Here is a 25,707-nt window from a genome sequence, read left to right as displayed (position 1 = left end):
AGAGAATACCAGGAGTGTGCAAAGGTGTCATCAATGGAAAGTGTGCTTACTTTGAAGAATCTCAAATAAACAAATCAAAATAGATTTTATAACACTTTTTTGGGTTACTACATGATTCCATATGTGTTATTTCATAGTTTTGATGTCTTCACTATTATTCGACAATGTAGAAAATAGTTTTAAAAATTCAGAAAAACCCTTGAATGAGTAGGCGTGTCAACTTTTGACTGGTACTTTATGTTAAGAACAGAACACTGAGTACATGGGAACTTCAGGGTCAGGTTTCAGTCATATTCCCAACATCTCCACAGACCGTACCTTGGCTCCACAACCACTAATACTCTGTCTCTGTCTGTGTGCGCATACCTAACCCAAAGAGTGTTTGCTAAATGCTTTAAAATGTAACTTTTAATATTACCAGGGCTCCAGTGAAGGAGGCAGCAGAGGAGGACTATGACTCTGGTATTGAAGAGGAGAACTGGCCCAGACAGGTGGACGCAGCAGCAGCTAACAACTGATCTGATCCACCTTGACCTTTTACTGAAACTCATTTTCAAGAACTGCTACAGAATTTACACACAGTGTAATCTAGAATCATTAGAACACCTTCTAGAACCTTTTTTGACCTCTCTCTCTCTCAAAGTGTTTTCATAAGGAACAACTAGGATGTGAGATCTGTAAATACCTGTTGGTCCTGTGAATCAAGTGGTAGTTGTTTAGTTATGAATTGAAGGGTCACTAACAACGTGGACTCTTTTTTTTTTATATAGTGTATATATATTTTCCATCTTTGGGGATTGCCTTTTATCTTAAGAGAATGCAATTTCTATTCTAAATGATTTTAAGTAGGTGATTGTGTTCTTTCCTGTTGTGTTGGGATGATGGCAGGTTGAAGTGGCAAAGGAAACACATATAACACGAATGGGATCAGCCAGGGAAACACATATAACGTGAATGGGATCAGCCAGGGAAACACATATAACGTGAATGGGATCAGCCAGGGAAACACATATAACGTGAATGGGATCAGCCAGGGAAACACATATAACGTGAATGGGAACAGCCAGGGAAACACATATAACGTGAATGGGATCAGCCAGGGAAACACATATAACGTGAATGGGAACAGCCAGGGAAACATATAACGTGAATGGGAACAGCCAGGGAAACATATAACGTGAGTGGGATCAGCCAGGCAAACATATAACGTGAATGGGATCAGCCAGGCAAACATATAACGTGAATGGGAACAGCCAGGGAAACAAATATAATATGAATGGGATCAGCCAGGGAAACATATAACGTGAATGGGATCAGCCATTCATGGGGGGGGGGGGGGGGGGGCTCACATTGTTGAACTTATTTTATTGATTACATTGTGTCAGGAAAGCTTAATCAAGTCCGGTAGTATTTGAACCCAGGTCTGGTCACCGGAGCACAATATTCCATGATGAGCACATCATGATTGTTTTTCTATGGCGTTTAAATTACTGCAACAACAAAAAAACATTCTGGCACTAATTTAACTCCATATCTCCTCGTATCCACCATGGAACTAACGGGTGTGTTCATAATGAACATAACTGTGCTGTCGATGTTTAAACATTAAACATCAGGGCTGCTTAGTTAATGTTCATGATCTTGTATTACAGGAACACGCCTGTAAAGTGATTAGGAAAACGCATATCAGTGTACTACACGCTACACCGGCACACTGAACAGTACGGGCTGTTACGGTCCAAAATGGTACCCTATTCTTCTAGGGCCTCTGGTCAAAAGTAGTGCACTATATAGGGAATAGGGTTCTATAGGGCTCTGGTCAAAGGTAGTGTACTAGATAGGGAATAGGGTTCTATAGGGCTCTGGTCAAAGGTAGTGCACTAGATAGGGAATAGGGTTCTATAGGGCTCTGGTCAAAGGTAGTGCACTAGATAGGGAATAGGGTTCTATAGGGCTCTGGTCAAAGGTAGTGTACTATATAGGGAATAGGGTTCTATAGGGCGTCTGGTCAAAAGTAGTGTACTATATAGGGAATAGGGTGCCATTTCAGATGCTGAATGTTTGATGGTAGTAGTGACATAAAAAAAAAAACAGCCAAGAATGGTTATTTTGCATGTCTACTCTCTCTAACCTCACAGGATTACCGTTGGATCAATTTCAAGTAAGGCAAAAGGGCCGGAATTCAAAACAAATGGGTTTGTGTTGTTGATCCAGGTCCCACTTGTCCATATAATAGTATTCAATACGATCTAAAAGGCTACACTGATCCTAGATCAGCCGTCTTTCTCTGAGACTTGTGAATACGGGCAAAGTTCTCCGAATATGGTTTTTCCTTTGCTCTGGGTCGGGCTTTACAAACCCCCCCCCACCTCACCTTTGTAGTTATGCTTCAGTATGTCACGTTACTAAAAACAATGAAGTCTTTACTACTTCTGTTCACACTGAGCAATGCTGTTCAACGTCCTCGTAGTGCTGTATGTGCACTAATAGTAATGATATTAGATTAACATTCATCAGGTTTCTACCTTGTTTGTGTTTGCTTTCAGTCCCCCCCCCCCCAGTCAATGCTCTTCTCAAAGCTAAATGATAACATGTAAAACACCCCAGTTGTGATTGTTTTAAATATCATAAATAAAATGTATGTCTCTCTTACTGTCAATGTAGATTGTTTAAAAGCTTCTCTGCTATTTTGTTCAAACTCCACTTGCAATGTCATGTGACACCACTGAGGGGCGCCATGACTACCATGTCATGTGACCACTGAGGGGCGCCATGACTACCATGCCATGTGACACCACTGAGGGGCGCCATGACTACCATGCCATGTGACACCACTGAGGGGCGCCATGACTACCATGCCATGTGACACCACTGAGGGGCGCCATGACTACCATGGTACCTCCACGTCAGAGAGCAGAACTGGCCATGCAGCTCAATGACAACCATTTTTATTTAACCTTTATTTAACCAGGAAAAGCCCATTGAGACCCAGAGTCTCTTTTTCAATGGAGACCTGTCCAAGAAGGCAGCAACAATCAATACATTACAGAATTAAAACATAAAACAACACGATCCAGCCTAAAAAAAGCATTTACAGTCCTCTTTAACAGAGTCTCCCATCAATATTTAAAATTCATTTAGTGGCACTAACATATCTAGATGAAGCATGGTTTGTAGATTATTCCATGCCTCTGGTGCACAAGAAGAGAAGGCAGTCTTGCCTAATACTGTGAATGTCCTGGGGACTTTAAGTAGCAACCACCTAGCAGCCCGGGTATGGTAACATAGCAACTACCTAGCAGCCCGGGTATGGTAACATAGCAACCTCCTAGCAGACCGGGTATGGTAACATAGCAACCTCCTAGCAGACCGGGTATGGTAACTGCTGATGGTGAAGGAGACCAGACTACAGAGGTAAAGAGGGAGTTTACCTGCTGGTGGTGAAGGAGACCAGACGACAGAGGTAAAGAGGGAGTTTACCCAAAAGGCCTTTGTAAATGTATCTTTCTGCTCATATAAAGTGAGGTCCAACCCACTATTTGGTACAAGGTGCAAAGGTGGCTGAGTGACTTGGCATTTGTAATAATGCGCAACGATGCATGATTAACCGAGTCCAGACTCTGTAAGACAGAGGAAGCTGCATGATAAACATAGTCCAGTCTCTGTAAGACAGAGGAGGCTGCATGCATATACAACAAGTCACCATAAATCAATTACAGAGAGAAAAGTGGCCTGAACAAGCTTCTTTCTAGCCATAAGCGGGAAGCAAGCCTTATTACGAAAATAAAAACCCAATTTCAATTTAAGCTTTGTCACAAGATTATCCACATGAACTTTAAAGGACAACTTGTCATCCAACCAAATACCTAGGTATTGGTAGGATGACACTTTTTCAATGGATAAGCCACCAGATGTGACAATGCTAATGTTCTCTGAGTTCTAACTCTGTTATTAAAGGTCATGAATTTAGTTTTTTTGTACATTCAAGACCAGTTTGAGACCATAAAGGAAGGCCTGCAGTGACTGAAAAGCAGTCTGGAGCTCTTCAACAGCCTGAACCGGAGAAGGAGCACATTAATATATAACTGGATCATCTGTATGTACAGTTGAAGTCGGAAGTTTACATGAACCTTAGCCAAATACATTTAAAATCCATTTTTCACAATTCCTGACATTTAATCCTAGTAAAAAATTCCCTGTCTTAGTTCAGTTAGGATCACCACTTTATTTTATGAATGTGAAATGTCAGAATAATAATAGAGAGAATGATTTATTTCAGCTTTTATTTCCTTTATCACATTCCCAGTGGGTCAGAAGTTTACATACACTCAATTAGTATTTGGTAGCATTGCCTTTAAATTGTTTAACTTGGGTCAAATGTTTCGGGTAGCCTTCCACAAGCTTCCCACAATAAGTTGGGTGAATTTTGGCCCATTCCTCCTGACAGAGCTGGTGTAACTGGGTTAGGTTTATAGGCCTTCTTGCTCGCATACGCTTTTTCAATTCTGCCCACAAATTTTCTATTGGCCTGCTGGAGGTCATTTTGCAGGGCTCTGGCAGTGCACCTCCTTGCACAAAGGCAGAGGTAGCGGTCCTGCTGCTGGGTTGTTGCCCTCCTACGGCCTCCTCCACGTCTCCTGATGTACTGGCCTGTCTCCTGGTAGCGCCTCCATGCTCTGGACACTACGCTGACAGACACAGCAAACCTTTTTGCCACAGCTCGCATTGATGTGCCATCCTGGATGAACTGCACTACCTGAGCCACTTGTGTGGGTTGTAGACTCCGTCTCATGCTACCACTAGAGTGAAAGCACCGCCAGCATTCAAAAGTGACCAAAACATCAGCCAGGAAGCATAGGAACTGAGAAGTGGTCTGTGGTCACCACCTGCAGAACCATTCCTTTATTGGGGGTGTCTTGCTAATTGCCTATAATTTCCACCTTTTGTCTATTCCATTTGCACAACAGCATGTGAAATTTATTGTCAATCAGTGTTGCTTCCTAAGTGGACAGTTTGATTTCACAGAAGTGTGATTGACTTGGAGTTACATTGTGTTGTTTAAGTGTTCCCTTTATTTTTTTGAGCAGTGTATATATATTACCAGTCAAAAGTTTGGACACACCTACTCATTCAAGGCTTTTTCTTTATTTGCGCTATTTTCTACATTGTAGAATACTAGTGAAGACATCAAATCAATGAAATAACACATATGAAATCATGTAGTAAAAATAAAAGTGTTAAACAAATCAAAATATATATATTTTTTGAGATTCTTCAAAGTAGCCACCCTTTGCCTTGACGACAGCTTTGCACACTTTTGGCATTCTCTCAACCAGCTTCATGAGGAATGCTTTTCCAACAGTTGTGAAGGAGTTCGCACATATGCTGAGCACATGTTGCCTGCTTTTCCTTCACTCTGTGGTCCAACTCATCCCAAACCATCTCAATTGGGTTGAGGTCAGGTGATTGTGGAGGCCAGGTCATCTGATGCAGCACTCCATCACTCATCTTCTTGGTCAAATAGCCCTTACACAGACTGGGAGGTGTGTTGGGTCATTGTCCTGTTGAAAAACAAATTATAGTCCCACTAAGCACAAACCAGATGGGATGGCGTATCACTGCAGAACGCTGTGTTAGCCATGCTGGTTAAGTGTGCCTTGAATTCTAAATAAATCACAGACAGTGTCACCAGCAAAGCACATCACAGCACCTCCTCCATGCTTCACAGTGGGAACCACACATGCAGAGATCATCCATTCACCTACTCTGCGTCTCACAAAGACACGGCGGTTGGAACCAAAAATCTCACATTTGTACTCATCAGACTAAAGGACAGATTTCCACCAGTCTAATGACCATTGCTCGTGTTTCTTGGCCCAAGCAAGTCTCTTCTTATTGGTGTCCTTTAGTAGTGGTTTCTTTGCAGCAATTTGACCATGAAGGCCTGATTCACGCAGTCTCCTCTGAACAGTTGATGTTGAGACGTGTCTGTATTAGCTGCTAGAGTTATAATAATATAGGTAGTGTGACCTTCCTGGTCCCGTCTCTCAAGTCAGTGAGTCTATATATATATACACACACAGGTCCGCGAGAACTACAGGGAGAGGGCCCTGGAGGAACTCATGACACGCCACAGGGCCCTGGAGGAACTCATGACACGCCACAGGGCCCTGGAGGAACTCATGACACGCCACAGGGCCCTGGAGGAACTCATGACACGCCACAGGGCCCTGGAGGAACTGATGACAGGCCACAGGGCCCTGGAGGAACTCATGACACGCCACAGGGCCCTGGAGGAACTCATGACACACCACAGGGAGAGGGCCCTGGAGGAACTCATGACACGCTACAGGGCCCTGGAGGAACTCATGACACGCCACAGGGAGAGGGCCCTGGAGGAACTCATGACACGCCACAGGGCTTTGGAGGAACTCATGACACGCCACAGGGCCCTGGAGGAACTCATGAAATGACACAGGGCCCTGGAGGAACTCATGACACACCACAGGGAGAGGGCCCTGGAGGAACTCATGACACGCCACAGGGAGAGGCCCTGGAGGAACTCATGACACGCCACAGGGCCCTGGAGGAACTCATGACACGCCACAGGGCCCTGGAGGAACTCATGACACGCCACAGGGCCCTGGAGGAACTCATGACACGCCACAGGGCCCTGGAGGAACTCATGACACGCCACAGGGCCCTGGAGGAACTCATGACACGCCACAGGGCCCTGGATGAACTCATGCCACGCCACAGGGCCCTGGAGGAACTCATGCCACGCCACAGGGCCCTGGAGGAACTCATGCCACGCCACAGGGCCCTAGAGGAACTCATGCCACGCCACAGGGCCCTGGAGGAACTCATGACACACCACAGGGAGAGGGCCCTGGAGGAACTCATGACACGCCACAGGGCCCTGGAGGAACTCATGACACGCCACAGGGAGAGGGCCCTAGAGGAACTCATGACACGCCACAGGGCTCTGGAGGAACTCATGACACGCCACAGGGCCCTGGAGGAACTCATGACATGCCACAGGGCCCTGGAGGAACTCATGACACACCACAGGGAGAGGGCCCTGGAGGAACTCATGACACGCCACAGGGAGAGGCCCTGGAGGAACTCATGACACGCCACAGGGCCCTGGAGGAACTCATGACACGCCACAGGGCCCTGGAGGAACTCATGACACACCACAGGGAGAGGGCCCTGGAGGAACTCATGACACGCCACAGGGCCCTGGAGGAACTCATGACACGCCACAAGGCCCTGGAGGAACTCATGACACGCCACAGGGCCCTGGAGGAACTCATGACATGCCACAGGGCCCTGGAGGAACTCATGACACGCCACAGGGCCCTGGATGAACTCATGCCACGCCACAGGGCCCTGGAGGAACTCATGCCACGCCACAGGGCCCTGGAGGAACTCATGCCACGCCACAGGGCCCTAGAGGAACTCATGCCACGCCACAGGGCCCTGGAGGAACTCATGACACACCACAGGGAGAGGGCCCTGGAGGAACTCATGACACGCCACAGGGCCCTGGAGGAACTCATGACACACCACAGGGAGAGGGCCCTGGAGGAACTCATGACACGCCACAGGGCCCTGGAGGAACTCATGACACGCCACAGGGAGAGGCCCTGGAGGAACTCATGACACGCCACAGGGCCCTGGAGGAACTCATGACACGCCACAGGGCCCTGGAGGAACTCATGACACACCACAGGGAGAGGGCCCTGGAGGAACTCATGACACGCCACAGGGCCCTGGAGGAACTCATGACACGCCACAGGGCCCTGGAGGAACTCATGACACGCCACAGGGAGAGGGCCCTGGAGGAACTCATGACACGCCACAGGGAGAGGGCCCTGGAGGAACTCATGACACGCCACAGGGCCCTGGAGGAACTCATGACACACCACAGGGAGAGGGCCCTGGAGGAACTCATGACACGCCACAGGGAGAGGCCCTGGAGGAACTCATGACACGCCACAGGGCCCTGGAGGAACTCATGACACGCCACAGGGCCCTGGAGGAACTCATGACACACCACAGGGAGAGGGCCCTGGAGGAACTCATGACACGCCACAGGGCCCTGGAGGAACTCATGACACGCCACAGGGCCCTGGAGGAACTCATGACACGCCACAGGGCCCTGGAGGAACTCATGACACGCCACAGGGCCCTGGATGAACTCATGCCACGCCACAGGGCCCTGGAGGAACTCATGCCACGCCACAGGGCCCTGGAGGAACTCATGCCACGCCACAGGGCCCTAGAGGAACTCATGCCACGCCACAGGGCCCTGGAGGAACTCATGACACACCACAGGGAGAGGGCCCTGGAGGAACTCATGACACGCCACAGGGCCCTGGAGGAACTCATGACACGCCACAGGGCCCTGGAGGAACTCATGACACGCCACAGGGCCCTGGAGGAACTCATGACACGCCACAGGGAGAGGGCCCTGGAGGAACTCATGACACGCCACAGGGCTCTGGAGGAACTCATGACACGCCACAGGGCCCTGGAGGAACTCATGACATGCCACAGGGCCCTGGAGGAACTCATGACACACCACAGGGAGAGGGCCCTGGAGGAACTCATGACACGCCACAGGGAGAGGCCCTGGAGGAACTCATGACACGCCACAGGGCCCTGGAGGAACTCATGACACGCCACAGGGCCCTGGAGGAACTCATGACACACCACAGGGAGAGGGCCCTGGAGGAACTCATGACACGCCACAGGGCCCTGGAGGAACTCATGACACGCCACAGGGCCCTGGAGGAACTCATGACACGCCACAGGGCCCTGGAGGAACTCATGACATGCCACAGGGCCCTGGAGGAACTCATGACACGCCACAGGGCCCTGGATGAACTCATGCCACGCCACAGGGCCCTGGAGGAACTCATGGCACGCCACAGGGCCCTGGAGGAACTCATGCCACGCCACAGGGCCCTAGAGGAACTCATGCCACGCCACAGGGCCCTGGAGGAACTCATGACACACCACAGGGAGAGGGCCCTGGAGGAACTCATGACACGCCACAGGGCCCTGGAGGAACTCATGACACGCCACAGGGCCCTGGAGGAACTCATGACACGCCACAGGGCCCTGGAGGAACTCATGACACGCCACAGGGAGAGGGCCCTGGAGGAACTCATGACACGCCACAGGGAGAGGGCCCTGGAGGAACTCATGACACGCCACAGGGCCCTGGAGGAACTCATGACACGCCACAGGGAGAGGCCCTGGAGGAACTCATGACACGCCACAGGGCCCTGGAGGAACTCATGACACGCCACAGGGCCCTGGAGGAACTCATGACACGCCACAGGGCCCTGGAGGAACTCATGACACACCACAGGGAGAGGGCCCTGGAGGAACTCATGACACGCCACAGGGCCCTGGAGGAACTCATGACACACCACAGGGAGAGGGCCCTGGAGGAACTCATGACACGCCACAGGGCCCTGGAGGAACTCATGACACGCCACAGGGCCCTGGAGGAACTCATGACACGCCACAGGGCCCTGGAGGAACTCATGACACGCCACAGGGCCCTGGAGGAACTCATGACACGCCACAGGGCCCTGGATGAACTCATGCCACGCCACAGGGCCCTGGAGGAACTCATGCCACGCCACAGGGCCCTGAGGGAACTCATGCCACGCCACAGGGCCCTAGAGGAACTCATGCCACGCCACAGGGCCCTGGAGGAACTCATGACACACCACAGGGAGAGGGCCCTGGAGGAACTCATGACACGCCACAGGGCCCTGGAGGAACTCATGACACGCCACAGGGCCCTGGAGGAACTCATGACACGCCACAGGGAGAGGGCCCTGGAGGAACTCATGACACGCCACAGGGAGAGGGCTCTGGAGGAACTCATGACACGCCACAGGGCCCTGGAGGAACTCATGACACACCACAGGGAGAGGGCCCTGGAGGAACTCATGACACGCCACAGAGCCCTGAAGGAACTCATGACACACCACAGGGCCCTGGAGGAACTAATGACACGCCACAGGGCCCTGGAGGAACTCATGACACGCCACAGGGCCCTGGAGGAACTCATGACACGCCACAGGGCCCTGGAGGAACTCATGACACACCACAGGGAGAGGGCCCTGGAGGAACTCATGACACGCCACAGGGCCCTGAAGGAACTCATGACACACCACAGGGCCCTGAAGGAACTCATGACACACCACAGGTCCCTGGAGGAACTCATGACACGCCACAGGGCCCTGGAGGAACTCATGACACGCCACAGGGCCTTGGAGGAACTCATGACACGCCACAGGGCCCTGGAGGAACTCATGACACGCCACAGGGCCCTGGAGGAACTCATGACACACCACAGGGAGATGGCCCTGGAGGAACTCATGACACGCCACAGGGCCCTGGAGGAACTCATGACACACCACAGGTCCCTGGAGGAACTCATGACACGCCACAGGGCCCTGGAGGAACTCATGACACGCCACAGGGCCCTGGAGGAACTCATGACATGCCATAGGGCCCTGGAGGAACTCATGACACTCCTAAATATGAACTAGTAGGGTCTGTTATACTGCTTAGTAGTTATAGAGATAAATGTGTAGCAACATAGTAACATTTTTAATGGGTCATGTTCAGCAGGGCACAGAACGTTTTTAAACAGTTTTTAAAGTGCAGGCAGTCCCGTGTTTCAGTCCATTTATGAACACAAGCCATGGTTTTAACACCCATTAGAATATAGGTTTATGATGTATTTAAAGAGAAAAGCTGGATTTGTGCTGGATTAATTTGTGAGTAAACATTTATTTTCACCAGATTGCCCCTTGACTTTTTCCACTTGCATTCACAATGATACTGTAGCATCCAAGACATGCTGCAGAACTTGTGACTAATGTATTTTCTAAACCTCCCGCTTTGGGCTGGATTTGTCCATGTGTACTTCATACATGCATAATCTAGGAGCAGAATTACCTCAGTCATGAAATCCCTAGTTTGAACACGACTGAATAAAAATGACTGAAGATCCCTATTTTTATTTTAATGTAGTGTAAAGCCAATGTTTATTTGACAGAATGGTCATCATAATTATATGAAGTACAACAAGTTACTCTAGCAACAACGTGGATGATAAATATATAAATAAAAGCATTGGAGTGTTATGAACGTAAAACAATTTATGAAACTTAACCTATCAAATCCTTCCGACATTTCATTCATCTCAGATCAAAGCTTTATAAAAAAAAATAAAAAAAATTGAACAAAAATATTACAAATTTGACAGAGTATTTAAAAGTTCTGTAGGTGTTGACACTTCATCTAGACACAGACAACAGAAACAAAACAAAGACCTCGGGTCTGAGTGATTAAGGATCGATGCAGTAGTTGTGAAACCTTAGAGCCAGAACACAGTGGCACTGAAGAGACGCTGGGTTCTGTTCTGATACTAATGCATTATATTCAGGTGTTAATACATTTCCTTCATCTAGACATGTACAAAAATGGACAGGGACAAGAACCCGGGAAACTCAAGCCAGAACGGTGTCTCAGCCGGATGAATCAGGGAAAAGTTCAGTCTGATCCCTCAGCTCAGATTAGTGACAGTAGAGTTTAGATGTCCTGTCTTGACAGATTTGGAAGCTTTTGAGAGAAATCGCTGTGGAGGGGAATAAAGAGGTTAAAAAACAAAACAAAGATGGAACCGCACGTACAGAAGATCAAAATACGACTATTCAATAAAGTCAAGTCTGTTTTAGAGGTAAGTGGGATTATTAGCATTTTTTTTTATAAATAAATGTAGAATTGTTAAGTGGAAGATCCCTTTTAGTTTGTCCACATTTTTCAGATACAACTGGCACAGTTTCAAAACTCTTATGTAAAAATTCTAAACTGATAACACTTGTAACGCCCTCCATCTTAGGTTCAGAACCTCTGCGCAATCATTTGTATTTCACTCATCTTTCACCACAGAGTCATTCATGCAACAACACAAAATCTAAATTCTGTGAAATACCACAAGAACATTTAGTCCCTAATACATCAGATAATGACAGGCTCACCATTTTAGTCATTTTTAACTACCATTTAATCCAATAGCAAACAAAAATACAAGATACACATTTCAAAAATGTTATTTTGACATGCTGAAGAATATATGGTATATTTTTTCCCCCATACAGTATTTGACTAGAACTTCACTCATTTTTTTTTAAACATTTGTATCCAATGGCAGGTTGTGAGCATGTTAATAAAGGAATATTTCAGTCTTAGTTTTGTCATTATATAGTACATACTGGATGTAGGATAAATTAAAATCAGAAAGGGATATTGTAAAGCAGTTGGCCACTGTAAAAAACAGCCGGGTGTTACGCCATTTCTGCCCCATGCAACACTGTACAAGACCACCTTTCCAACGTGACTTGTCAACCGATACAGTATCACACAACCTCTGCTTGAAATGCATCTGTTTTCAGTGACATTCAGATGAGTGGAATGTATTATGTACAACCCAGGTGTTTCCCCAGTACAGTGTACACTAATTCTGAAATGGTAGCATAGTGCGACTGTCCACTTTGTCCTAATGAAGCACACTGGCTGATTGAGGAGGATGTAGTATTTACAGCCACATCCATATATGATTTTACCTTTCAACAAATTTGTCAAATTGATACATTAGGTAAAAATATTGACTTTTAGTGTTCAGCAGTTATCAAACTATACATGTTAACTTAAATAGGCACTTCATAATAGGCACTTCATAAGTCATTTGAGCAGTTTGATTAATGACAAAAATAAAGAACAAAATGTAAAGTGAATATTGCATTTTGAAAAGCAGATACTTAAGATTGAATATGTATTCAAACTGAAAGTGATTTGGTGCAGTGAACAAAAGCGATTGTTTGAAAAGGTGCGTAGAGTTAAACAAGAGCCGTTTTAATATGTGCTTCGAGTTGTGAAAATTGCACCAAAGTGATAAAAAAAAAAAAAAAAAAATGAAACTTCCCATAAAGAGTGTAGAACAAAAGCCAGCAGGTTAATGTTGAAGAGGATAGAAGACATTGAAAAACACGGAATGGTTTAAAATATCTAAATGCAGCCGTTTCTCTCAATATCAAATCATTTCTAGATAACAATTAAGTCCCTTACTGTGATTTTTTTTTAATTAAAAATTGTCAAAAAGAAAACAAAATAGAGTCTTCGCAAAGAGCAAATTTCACAAGCAAGAATGCTGCTAGGACTGTCTAGTGGGGAGGGGAAAACTGAAAACTAGCTGTTATTGGCTGAGAGGTTTGAAACACTCTTATTGGTCTATCAACTAATAACATTTGGTGAGGTGTGGGGGGGGGGGAATTGAATAAATAAAAAGTGAGGTAATATTAAATCTGCCCACCCCCCACCACCAGCAACACACAGTCCAGTTCAACAAAGTGTTAGTTTTATCTTCAATAAAATGTAAAAATTGCTCATCACAAGATGGTTAGGCCAACCGAACCAGACCAGGCTCTCAGTTGCACTCTTGGTTAGCCATTTAGCATGTTGAGCCTCACTGTTATGGCATTTAAATAAAAATGTTCCTTCATTCAGAACCGGCAATGGAGGTGGATTCGATGTTGACAAAATCCTTCTAAAATAGAATGTAGAGTTAGATGGGGGGTCTCCCGAGTGCCGCAGCGGTCTAAGGCACCGCATCTCGGTGCTAGAGGCGTCACTACAGACCCTGGTTCGATTCCAGGCTGTATCACAACCGGCCGTGATTGGGAGTCCCAGAGTCATCTGGGGTTAGGCCGTCATTGTAAATAAGAGTTTGTTCTTAACGGACTTGCCCAGTTAAATAAATAAATAAAAAATGGTCACAGAGAAAAGAAACAGTCTAGTCCAGGTGTCCACGATAGCGTGCTAAGCTTTCACTTAAACACATTACCACTCTGTTACAGAGTGAGACCTGGTGCATAGAAAACCTGGTGCTATTCTCTCACTGGACACACAGAAAGACATCGCTATTCATCTTTGATTGGATTGTGTGTTGCCAGGGCCGATGATTGGTTGGCTAGGTGATAACCTAGGAAATGGGGTTGGAAATTACCGAAAATTCAGAATAGGTGCTGGCGACAGAGTTAATGCTGATGTTACGGTGCGAGGCAGGGCTTTGGGCCGGGTTTCTTAACACACCGCTCAGAGCCATGCCGTTCAGGTGGGAGATGTTCTCTTTGTTCCTCTCCACCGTACGGGGGGTTCTTCCAACACGACTCGGGGTCCTCAGAGGAAGCTATGAGGGTGGTGTTAGAAAATAGTTATTTTCTTTTAAGCCATACATTTTATTTTATTTTATTGTAATTCTCTGTGCTTGAACACAGATGCTAAAGTGCACTACTAACCTTGCTGGCAGACATAGGTAGTCTGAGGACCGGAGACTGACACAAGGTTCCTCCGAAGGCAGAGCGTAAGGTGCTGTTAGGAGTAGAGCCGTAGATACTGCTCGTGGCATTGAGCTGAGGGAACAAAAACAAAACGAACACATTAAGTCACAATGACAACGACTTTATTGTAGAGAACAGTAAAGTACCTCAGTGCTCCTGTTTAAAAAAAAAATTTTTTTTTTAAATGCTGAATTATGAATAAACTAAAACTGACAAATGGTAATATATTTCTAAAAATGAAAAACAGCTAGATTTTGATCCCAAAAAACAACCACAATAGTGACTAATCAATTAAAATGAAAAAAATAAACAGGTGATTTGACCTTTCTTGTTTTGCCAGGCGTAGGGGTCCCTGCAAGGCGTCTTTTGGACGGGGTTCGTTGAGCAGTACCATACAGCAGGTCATGTTCAATCTGCCGGTTCTTCTTCAGTTGCTGTTTCACAGATCACAGTCAATATTCTCATCTGAACCAGTTTCTGTTTGTTTCACAGATCACAGTCAATATTCTCATCTGAACCAGATTCACTCATTACAAGGGAAGTAGTTAAGATGTCTCTGTTTGAATACTTTGACCCCCCCCACTGATTCAATTACGACATGATTGGGGAAAGCTGTGTCAAGACAGTGATTGCAATCTAAGTCAACGTTTATTTAAATCGCGTTTGATCAGTGATTCGCTCAAGGAAGGGAGGGAGGACATTAAGAGCATTGAAACAAGGTCTTTTAAATCGTACCCTCTCATTCTTCTCTCCCTCCTTCTCCAGCCGCAGTAGTTCCCACTGCTCCTCAACGTACTGGAGGAACTGCTGTCCGTTAACCAGGAACTCTCTGTACTGCTCCTCCTCCCATAGGTCTATCTGGATCTTCAGGCTCTTCTCCAACTGGAACACATAAGAGAACATGTCCCAAATTAAAAAAACAGCAAGAAATATAGAACCAAAAACAAGCCAGCTATTCAGTATTCGGACAGACCGTTGGGTAGAGGAACTAACCAATGAACATTCAAATCACAACTTATCCTCACCTTTGGCAGGCTTTTCTGCAGGTCAGCTCTCTGCTTCTCCTCTCGGAGTAGGTTCCCTCCTCGGTTGTTGAATCTAGAAGGATCGGTCGCCTTTTTCTGTGAAGAGTTGAACCTTGTGTTTATAATACAGTCACTTGAAAACACATGAAGGGTGGAGCCAAAGAGTTGACTCAAAATGGCGCAAAAGATACAGGAAACATCATTATAAACTTTCAGTGTGATTTAATATGGAACTTTTCTTCGACAATGTGCATTATTTCGTTTGCACTACAAAAAAAAAAATGGTTGCCTAATATCTGTAAACAAGAACACGTCTCATATTCATCAGTAAAATGCTCACCTCTAGTTGTAGGAACAGAGTCCAGCTCTCTTGCCACCTGGTAACTCCTTCAAACAGCTCCCTGTGGTCTTCATAATGCTTCTTCAGACTCAGTAGCTCTGCCTCATGTAGGTTCAACAGCTCCACGGTGAAGTCAACTGAGGGGGATAGACATGTATTTGTACTAAATCTCACGAGGACAACCAGGGTTGTGTTCACACGTTCATTAGTCACCAAACGGAAGAGAACTGGCTGAAACAAGGTGGAACTATCTGGACTACCGTCCAAATTAGAAACGTGAATTTTTAGCAGTCCGTCGCAAAATGTGTTGCTACTGTGTACCCTAATGAACGACACAACCCAGTACATTACGGTCAAAGGTCAAACTTATAAGATAGTACTTTAAATGATCCACTAATAAATAGACACGGCAAATAGAAGCCAAATGACAACTGACCATCATAGTAGGGTGTGAAGGCTCGTCTCTGCTCCAGGCTGTAGTGACACCTCTCCCAGAACAGAGCCACCTCAGCCCTGATGGTTTCTAGCACATTCTCCATGTTCTTCATTTTCAGCTCATCCAGGCGCCGGCACTCCGCTTCTAACTGCAGGAAGGAACTCGCAAACGTCAGTCAGTAAATCAACCAATTACAGTTCTGATATTCCGTTCAAACCTTAGTGATAACATACTATCCATTCTACTCAGATGGGGCACCTGAAAAGGCTATGGTTGGTTATATATTTCTGAAAACATGTATGGTAACAAGGTAAATTAATGTAATTCAACATTTTCCTGAATATAACTGTATCGAGCCCCTGCATCTTCCACTATACCAAAAACTTTTAGGCGTCTAAATTTCACTGCAAGTATGTCCATATCTGATCAGCTTGACAGGTTACGTACATAATTAAAATATGGAATACGAGAAGAGTGCCATAGCTGTGAGAAACACGAAAGAAATGTAAAAAAAAAAAAAAAATGCTCACAGCATCCATGTTCTTCTTCCTGGACTGGACCATGTGATCTGACATGCCCTCTCGTTCCTCCTGGTGGACCTGCAGTCTCTCCCACAGCTCCTGGATCTTACTGCGGTAGGAGTTACACACCAACTCGTTCTCGGTCTTACGATCCTCCAGCTGAGAATAACACAAGACCGTCAGGTGACGAGTTGACTGACAAGAAGATGGCATTTTGGGATGCGTTAAAATTAAAACATTAAAAATAAAATACCATTCATATAATAACACATACTGTAGTTACATCATTAGGACGCAGAGTATCAAATGTATAACGTTCAGATAGAAAAACATTACGTAGAACAAACATTCCTCTCTGACGTAGAAAAACGTTACGTAGAACAAACATTCCTCTCTGACGTAGAAAGACGTTACGTAGAACAAACATTCCTCTCTGACGTAGAAAGACGTTACGTAGAACAAACATTCCTCTCTGACGTAGAATAAAGAATCACGACGGACTTCACGATGTAACTGAACAGACGTTCAGTAGTTCCTCACCTGTCCCAGCAGCAGTTGGAGAGCTGTGATGTTGTCGTTGGACAGACAGAAGGCCTCCTCGTCCTCACACACCACGTCCCTCTCAAAGCTGGTGTCTGGCAGCTGGTCCAGCTCCTCCATACACACAATGATCTGACGCTTGATTCCCACAAACTCACCGTGGCGACGATCCTGGAACATACAATGGAGAGAGAGAGCATAATCCTCAACTTAAATGGCATCAAGATTGTTTGAATGAACATAGTCCAACACACTCCAGTCTAAACGGATTTACTTACGTAACCCTGTTCAATCCTACGTGGATAGAAGGCTTACTTGCCGTTAAACTTGGGGTAACTATACACATCAGCATTTGATCATCACATGCCCATTCCAACTTAAGAGCTGCATTTCTCAAACGCACCTCAAAAGTAACCTAAAAAGTCTGTGCTTTAAACCCAACGAGTCCCACCGTAAAACCGGCGCATTTTGAACTTTAACCCCGTTTAAAAACGTGTGTCTGAGCTAAAGACTTCTGGGTTGCATCTACTTGGGATTCATCTACTTCCGCAGATAATCAACAGACGTGTGATGAACGGGGGGGCTGAGCTAGAGCGGTGTTTGTGAAACAAGGGCAGATCCCAAAGCGGCCCCCCCCCCCCCCCCCCCGAGTATTTTATACAAAACAGGATGTAGAGTCCAAACGGTTTGAGCTACAAAGTATTCCAATGGGTGGATAGAAAACGACAAGCTGAGACTCACAAAACACCTAACACGCTTTGCTCTATGACAGTGTCTAATACCGTAAGAGGTTCTTCTACATAGAAGACCATAGGAAATCCCAGGTCATAGTGTCTGTAATACTGTAAGAGGTTCTTCTACATAGAAGATCACTGGACATCCCAGGACATAGTGTCTATAATACTGTAAGGGTTCTTCTACATAGAAGATCATAGTAAATCCCAGGTCATAGTGTCTATAATACTGTAAGGGGTTCTACTACATAGAAGATCATAGGAAATCCCAGGACATAGTGTCTATAATACTGTAAGGGTTCATCTACATAGAAGCTCATAGTAAATCCCAGGTCATAGTGTCTATAATACTGTAAGGGGTTCATCTACATAGAAGATCATAGGAAATCCCAGGACATAGTGTCTATAATACTGTAAGGGGTTCTTCTACATAGAAGATCATAGGAAATCCCAGGTCATAGTGTCTATAATACTGTAAGGGGTTCTTCTACATAGAAGATCATAGGAAATCCCAGGACATAGTGTCTATAATACTGTAAGGGGTTATTCTACATAGAAGACCATAGTAAATCCCAGGTCATAGTGTCTATAATACTATAAGGGGTCCTTCTACATAGAAGATCATAGTAAATCCCAGGTCATAGTGTCTATAATACTGTTAATAAGCTCACATAGTTGCCGTCAAACTCCACACAGTTGTCACTGACTAGTTGGATATTCATTTCCCACTGAGCAAAACAATTTCTATATTTACAACATTCATATAAATTATTATTTATCAGGTTTTTGCTTTGGTTGAGACCACATTTTTTTTGTAGACATTTGCCAATAAAACTCATGAATGCAACAGTTTGTGTCAAATAGTTTTGTGTTCCAACTTGTAGCCCTGGTTGTCCTGAACCGAACATGGTAAAACACTTCATTGTGAGGCTCAATATAAAGGCTGGACATGAAGATAAATGAAAAGCTGATTTTTGCTGTGGTGTCAGGACTGATAGGGTTAAGTTACAGCCCCCATTCACTGAGAATGTCTGAGTTTCTATTAAGCAACTAGTGATCCGTCTTTAATTTCAGAGTCTGTGACTACGATTTCATGGCCCTGAATTTCTCTCATTTTCGGAGCAACATAAACTGACCAAGGAAAAACTCCTGGTGGTAAAAATGCTGGCTACATACTAGGAAAATGACGAACAATGAAGCATACGTGCCTTCTCTTCAGTGAGATCGTTGAGGTAAGAGCGATAGCTGTCCAGTTGCTCCAGGGAAGGGACCGTGTCCATGTCAATACAGAAGGGGACTGAACACATGATGTCACACAGCTCCCGGTCCTGCTTGGACAGAGTCTTCAGCTCCTTAACTCTCTGACTCTTCTGTTTCATCATCACCTCCAGGCGTGACCTGATGTCCTTCTCCAGCTGCAGCATCGTCCTCCCCTCGTCCTCCTATAAAACACATCAAGATGGTTGAGAGGAACGTTAGCCAGCTGCAGCATCATCTTTCTATAAAACACATCAAGATGGTTGAGAGGAACGTTAGCCAGCTGCAGCATCGTCCTCCTATGAAACACATCAAGATGGTTGAGAGGAACGTTAGCCAGCTGTAGCATCGTCCTCCCCTCGTCCTCCTATAAAACACATCAAGATGGTTGAGAGGAACGTTAGCAAGCTGCAGCATCGTCTTTCTATAAAACACATCAAGATGGTTGAGAGGAACGTTAGCCAGCTGCAGCATCATCTTTCTATAAAACACATCAAGATGGTTGAGAGGAACGTTAGCAAGCTGCAGCATGGTCTTTCTATAAAACACATCAAGATGGTTGAGAGGAACGTTAGCCAGCTGCAGCATCGTCTTTCTATAAAACACATCAAGATGGTTGAGAGGAACGTTAGCAAGCTGCAGCATGGTCTTTCTATAAAACACATCAAGATGGTTGAGAGGAACGTTAGCCAGCTGTAGCATCGTCCTCCCCTCGTCCTCCTATAAAACACATCAAGATGGTTGAGAGGAACGTTAGCCAGCTGCAGCATCGTCCTCCCCTCGTCCTCCTATAAAACACATCAAGATGGTTGAGAGGAACGTTAGCCAGCTGCAGCATCGTCTTTCTATAAAACACATCAAGATGGTTGAGAGGAACGTTAGCCAGCTGCAGCATCGTCCTCCTATAAAACACATCAAGATGGTTGAGAGGAACGTTAGCCAGCTGCAGCATCGTCCTCCTATAAAACACATCAAGATGGTTGAGAGGAACGTTAGCCAGCTGCAACATCGTCCTCCTATAAAACACATCAAGATGGTTGAGAGGAACGTTAGCCAGCTGCAGCATCGTCCTCCCCTCGTCCTCCTATAAAACACATCAAGATGGTTGAGAGGAACGTTAGCAAGCTGCAGCATCGTCTTTCTATAAAACACATCAAGATGGTTGAGAGGAACGTTAGCCAGCTGCAGCATCATCTTTCTATAAAACACATCAAGATGGTTGAGAGGAACGTTAGCCAGCTGCAGCATCGTCTTTCTATAAAACACATCAAGATGGTTGAGAGGAACGTTAGCAAGCTGCAGCATGGTCTTTCTATAAAACACATCAAGATGGTTGAGAGGAACGTTAGCCAGCTGTAGCATCGTCCTCCCCTCGTCCTCCTATAAAACACATCAAGATGGTTGAGAGGAACGTTAGCAAGCTGCAGCATAGTCTTTCTATAAAACACATCAAGATGGTTGAGAGGAACGTTAGCCAGCTGCAGCATGGTCTTTCTATAAAACACATCAAGATGGTTGAGAGGAACGTTAGCCAGCTGCAGCATCGTCTTTCTATAAAACACATCAAGATGGTTGAGAGGAACGTTAGCCAGCTGCAGCATCGTCTTTCTATAAAACACATCAAGATGGTTGAGAGGAACGTTAGCCAGCTGCAGCATCGTCTTTCTATAAAACACATCAAGATGGTTGAGAGGAACGTTAGCCAGCTGCAGCATCGTCTTTCTATAAAACACATCAAGATGGTTGAGAGGAACGTTAGCCAGCTGCAGCATCGTCTTTCTATAAAACACATCAAGATGGTTGAGAGGAACGTTAGCAAGCTGCAGCATCGTCTTTCTATAAAACATATCAAGATGGTTGAGAGGAACGTTAGCCAGCTGCAGCATCGTCTTTCTATAAAACACATCAAGATGGTTGAGAGGAACGTTAGCAAGCTGCAGCATCGTCTTTCTATAAAACATATCAAGATGGTTGAGGGGAAGTTAGCAAGCTGCAGCATCGTCTTTCTATAAAACACATCAAGATGGTTGAGAGGAACGTTTGCCAGCTGCAGCATCGTCTTTCTATAAAACACATCAAGATGGTTGAGAGGAACGTTAGCAAGCTGCAGCATCGTCTTTCTATAAAACATATCAAGATGGTTGAGAGGAACGTTAGCAAGCTGCAGCATCGTCCTCCTATAAAACACATCAAGATGGTTGAGAGGAACGTTAGCAAGCTGCAGCATCGTCTTTCTATAAAACACATCAAGATGGTTGAGAGGAACGTTAGCCAGCTGCAACATCGTCCTCCTATAAAACACATCAAGATGGTTGAGAGGAACGTTAGCAAGCTGCAGCATCGTCCTCCTATAAAACACATCAAGATGGTTGAGAGGAACGTTAGCCAGCTGCAACATCGTCCTCCCCTCGTCCTCCTATAAAACACATCAAGATGGTTGAGAGGAACGTTAGCATGCTGCAGCAACGTCTTTCTATAAAACACATCAAGATGGTTGAGGGGAACGTTAGCCAGCTGCAGCATCGTCCTCCTATAAAACACATCAAGATGGTTGAGAGGAACGTTAGCAAGCTGCAGCATCGTCCTCCCCTCGTCTTTCTATAAAACACATCAAGATGGTTGAGAGGAACGTTAGCAAGCTGCAGCATCGTCTTTCTATAAAACATATCAAGATGGTTGAGAGGAACGTTAGCCAGCTGCAGCATCGTCTTTCTATAAAACATATCAAGATGGTTGAGGGGAACGTTAGCCAGCTGCAACATCGTCCTCCTATAAAACACATCAAGATGGTTGAGAGGAACGTTAGCCAGCTGCAGCATCGTCCTCCTATTAAACACATCAAGATGGTTGAGGGGAACGTTAGCCAGCTGCAGCATCGTCCTCCTATAAAACACATCAAGATGGTTGAGAGGAACGTTAGCAAGCTGCAGCATCGTCCTCCCCTCGTCTTTCTATAAAACACATCAAGATGGTTGAGAGGAACGTTAGCAAGCTGCAGCATCGTCTTTCTATAAAACATATCAAGATGGTTGAGAGGAACGTTAGCCAGCTGCAGCATCGTCTTTCTGTAAAACATATCAAGATGGTTGAGAGGAACGTTAGCCAGCTGCAACATCGTCCTCCTATAAAACACATCAAGATGGTTGAGAGGAACATTAGCCAGCTGCAACATCGTCCTCCTATAAAAACACATCAAGATGGTTGAGGGGAACGTTAGCAAGCTGCAACATCGTCCTCCTATAAAACACATCAAGATGGTTGAGAGGAACGTTAGCCAGCTGCAACATCGTCCTCCTATAAAACACATCAAGATGGTTGAGGGGAACGTTAGCCAGCTGCAACATCGTCCTCCTATAAAAACACATCAAGATGGTTGAGGGGAACGTTAGCAAGCTGCAACATCGTCCTCCTATAATACACATCAAGAAAGTTGAGAGGAACGTTAGCAAGCTGCAGCATCGTCCTCCTATAAAACACATCAAGATGGTTGAGGGGAACGTTAGCCAGCTGCAACATCGTCCTCCTATAAAACAAAAATATGCAACATTAAGGTAATGGTGAGCATCGTATTGTCCCCACTCCCCCCCCCCCATTTCCATTTCATTTCTTTTTTCTTTCGTGTCTGTATATTTTTTTGTCACACTGCTTTGCTTTATCTTGGCCAGGTCGCAGTTGTAAATGAGAACCTATTCTCAACTGGCCAACCTGGTTAAATAAAGGTTTAAAAATAATAATAATAATAATTATACCTCAAATGGGGACAGTTGAAGCTCGGTACACAGAACTTCCAGCTCTTTACGACAGGATTCTATGCTGCTCATCAATCTCTTCCTTAGACTGTCCTCCTCGGCAATCATCATGTCCAGCAAGCCCTGGGAAGAAAAGAAAACGGGTTAGTAGACAGGCCACTGGTTAAAAAAAAAAGACACATTCAGTAACTCTTGGTAGGACAATGGAAGTTTGATTCAAAAAGCAACCTCCATTTAATCTAGAAAGAGTTGCTGAATAAATATCTCCATCTTCAGTCTGCTCATGCACCTTGGTCTAAAATGAGATTACGAAAGCCCTGTTTCTCTAGTCAAGTGCCGGGTGGGTATAATTTATGGAACGTTCCAACAAGACTCTGTTCCAAAAACTTTGTAAATAAAAAAGGTTGCCAACAAATAACACATACAAAGTTGTATAGCGGCAGAATAAGATACCAGGTAGGTAGTGGGATATTTAGTTGTTGTTTTTTTACTCACCACTTTTATTCAGAAAAATGTCTGACCTCACTTTGGTAGCCAGTGGACAAACGTTAGGAATAAACTACGTTGTGAGTTGCCTACTCGGCAGCTAGTTAGCTAGGTGAATTGATCATGCTACTTTGTATGCTTTGTTTGTTGGCATCCTTGTTATTTCTGAAGTTTTTGGAACAGATTCCTGTTGGAAAGTTCGACAAATTATACCCACCCTCCAGTGACCACTGGATAAAAAGTAAACAAATATGATTTGGAAAAGAAGCAGAACTCACTTTGATATGTTTCCTAACCACATCAGTCCTTTGTAGTCTCTGGTCCTCTGGAATTCCTATTTCCTCCCAGATGTCCTTCAACCGGTTAAGGGCTCGATTCAGACATTCTACCGACTCCGCAGCAAGGATTTCACTGTACGGGAGGAAAATGAAGAGCGGGTGACAGCATGTCACTTACATAAGTTGTTAAATATGAACGCTGCAGCCTGTAACTACGGGAAAGAGTACAGATCAGGTTCACGCTGTCTATGGGTTGTTATGGATCATTTTGTGTGCATTACAGAGCTTGTTGTTGCGCAAAAGAACAAGTGAGCTGAGTAGGTTTGTCGAAGGTGTCAAATGGCAAGTAGCGTTAGCTAACTATGTAGGAAGTTGGCCAAGCTGTCATCTACATTTTCCGATCAAGGACTCATTGATTGGCGTTCCTATCTCGGCAGGCTAACGTTAAACCGGTTGGTGGACTAGGTATTGGTTTGCCAAAACAGCCCAAGTAACGTCAGTTAGCAAAGCTAACGACTGCATTTAAAATACATGTCTAGCCAGTTCATATTTACATAGCTACTTGTGATAATATACAGTAAAGTTGGGTATGGGACTCGTTACTGTATTATTTTGATATCAAACCAAACGGTGGAAAACAACAAACTGCTAGCTAGCATGGCAAGTAACTTAGCTTTTACCGATAGGTTACGACAGCTAACTTGACTGCAGCATCTTGCGCCAATATGTGACCTTGTTTAGCTACCAAATACTAACTCAAGATATTACCCTCGTTGGTTAAGTTGGCGAGCTAGCTACGTTACTGTAATCAACAATCCAGCTACTGTAGCTAGCTACCGACGTACATAGCAACAACATGCGAAGACATCATCCAAACACAGATAATGTTTTTGACCAACCTCCTCCTCATGGTCACGGTCCACCAAAAAGACAACACTGGTTGATAAAAAAAAAAAAAAATGTGTTGCCTAAAATAGGTTTCTTTAAAACACACTGAAACCACAGAAAGATGGTAGTTTCTAGCTATCGAAGCGTCCTCTGTCTGTCCGCCTGCTTCTGCGACTCGGTTCAAATTCTTCACCGAAACTCTGCTTCTCTTCCCATTGGCCGATACAGAGAAAACGTCATAAAAACTGTTTTCTATGGGCGGAAGTACTTAGTGAATCAAGAGCTCACCTTTGTATTGGTGAATAAGTGATAACCGATTCATATTTACCATGATTAAATAATATATACAGTACCAGTCAAAAGTTGACACACCTACTCATTCAAGGTAAAAAACAAACAAATATTTATCATTCATCCATACTGTGTGTGTCCCATCATTGCAGGTAATTTATGACAAATTTATAAAGTATATGTTTTATAAACTCATGAGCACCAGCCAGCGTATTAGCCTGGTTTTGTTAGCTTGAAAAACTACTCAATGTCACCCTCTGATGGCGAAGAAATGTAATACACCTAGAACGTACCCACATCTTTTCCTAAACTAACAAAACCAGGCTAATACGCTTGCTGGAGTTTATAAAACATATACTTTATACATTTGTCATAAATTACCTGCAAGGATGGGACACACACAGTATGGACGAATGTTCAGTAGTTAAGGGGATATAAATAGCACTTTTTACATTTTTAAATGTTTAATTCTTTTAAATTTTGGGGGGGATATAAATAGCACTCCTAAAGAAGATGCATTTTTCAGTTAGGTCGTATCACAACCGGCCGTGATCGGGAGTACCATAGGGCGGCGCACAATTGGCCCAGCGTCGTCCAGGTTAGGGTTTGGCCCGGGATAGGCTGTCATTATAAATAAACAATTTGTTCTTAACTGACTTGACTAGTTAAATAAAGGTTTAATAAAAATATAAAGGTTACCAACTTCAAAGAGGGAACTTTAGCATAA

At 45.0% G+C, this 25,707-nt stretch overlaps 2 protein-coding genes across 3 annotated transcripts in view; one reads left to right on the top strand and one right to left on the bottom strand.

The window, feature by feature from the left end:
• Positions 1-1,192, top strand: part of LOC120066434 (ATP-dependent Clp protease ATP-binding subunit clpX-like, mitochondrial) — a 43,036-nt gene extending 41,844 nt beyond the window's left edge. For both annotated transcript variants that reach the window (XM_039017796.1, XM_039017797.1), the window contains one exon: positions 422-1,192. In XM_039017796.1, the coding sequence (XP_038873724.1) occupies positions 422-518 (97 nt within the window). In that variant the 3' untranslated portion in view covers positions 519-1,192. The remainder of the gene's footprint in view (positions 1-421) is intronic.
• Positions 1,193-11,030: 9,838 nt separating this feature from the next.
• Positions 11,031-24,515, bottom strand: LOC120065935 (protein regulator of cytokinesis 1-like). The gene is made up of 14 exons (XM_039016977.1): positions 24,503-24,515; positions 23,802-23,974; positions 23,038-23,160; positions 19,240-19,473; positions 17,298-17,468; positions 16,767-16,916; positions 16,237-16,384; positions 15,801-15,937; positions 15,461-15,556; positions 15,171-15,317; positions 14,759-14,869; positions 14,394-14,507; positions 14,102-14,284; positions 11,031-11,674 (listed from the first exon to the last, which is right to left on the bottom strand). The coding sequence occupies exons 1-14, from the start codon at positions 24,513-24,515 to the stop codon at positions 11,603-11,605; spliced, it is 1,872 nt and encodes a 623-aa protein (XP_038872905.1). The 3' UTR covers positions 11,031-11,602.
• Between the last annotated feature and the right edge of the window lie 1,192 nt (positions 24,516-25,707).

This window comes from Salvelinus namaycush, chromosome 21, assembly GCF_016432855.1.
Source record: "Salvelinus namaycush isolate Seneca chromosome 21, SaNama_1.0, whole genome shotgun sequence".
Lineage (NCBI taxonomy): Eukaryota > Metazoa > Chordata > Actinopteri > Salmoniformes > Salmonidae > Salvelinus > Salvelinus namaycush.
The sequence above is the reverse complement of the archived record's forward strand: the minus strand, read 5'-3'. Positions and strand labels throughout refer to the sequence as shown.

Coding starts and splice junctions, on each gene's coding strand:
- LOC120065935 (XM_039016977.1), bottom strand. Junction 17,469..19,239: donor ACGATCTCACTGAAGAGAAG/GCACGTATGCTT, acceptor TGTATGTTCCAG/GATCGTCGCCACGGTGAGTT. Junction 14,870..15,170: donor AGGGAGAGAAGAATGAGAGG/GTACGATTTAAA, acceptor TCTGTGAAACAG/CAACTGAAGAAGAACCGGCA.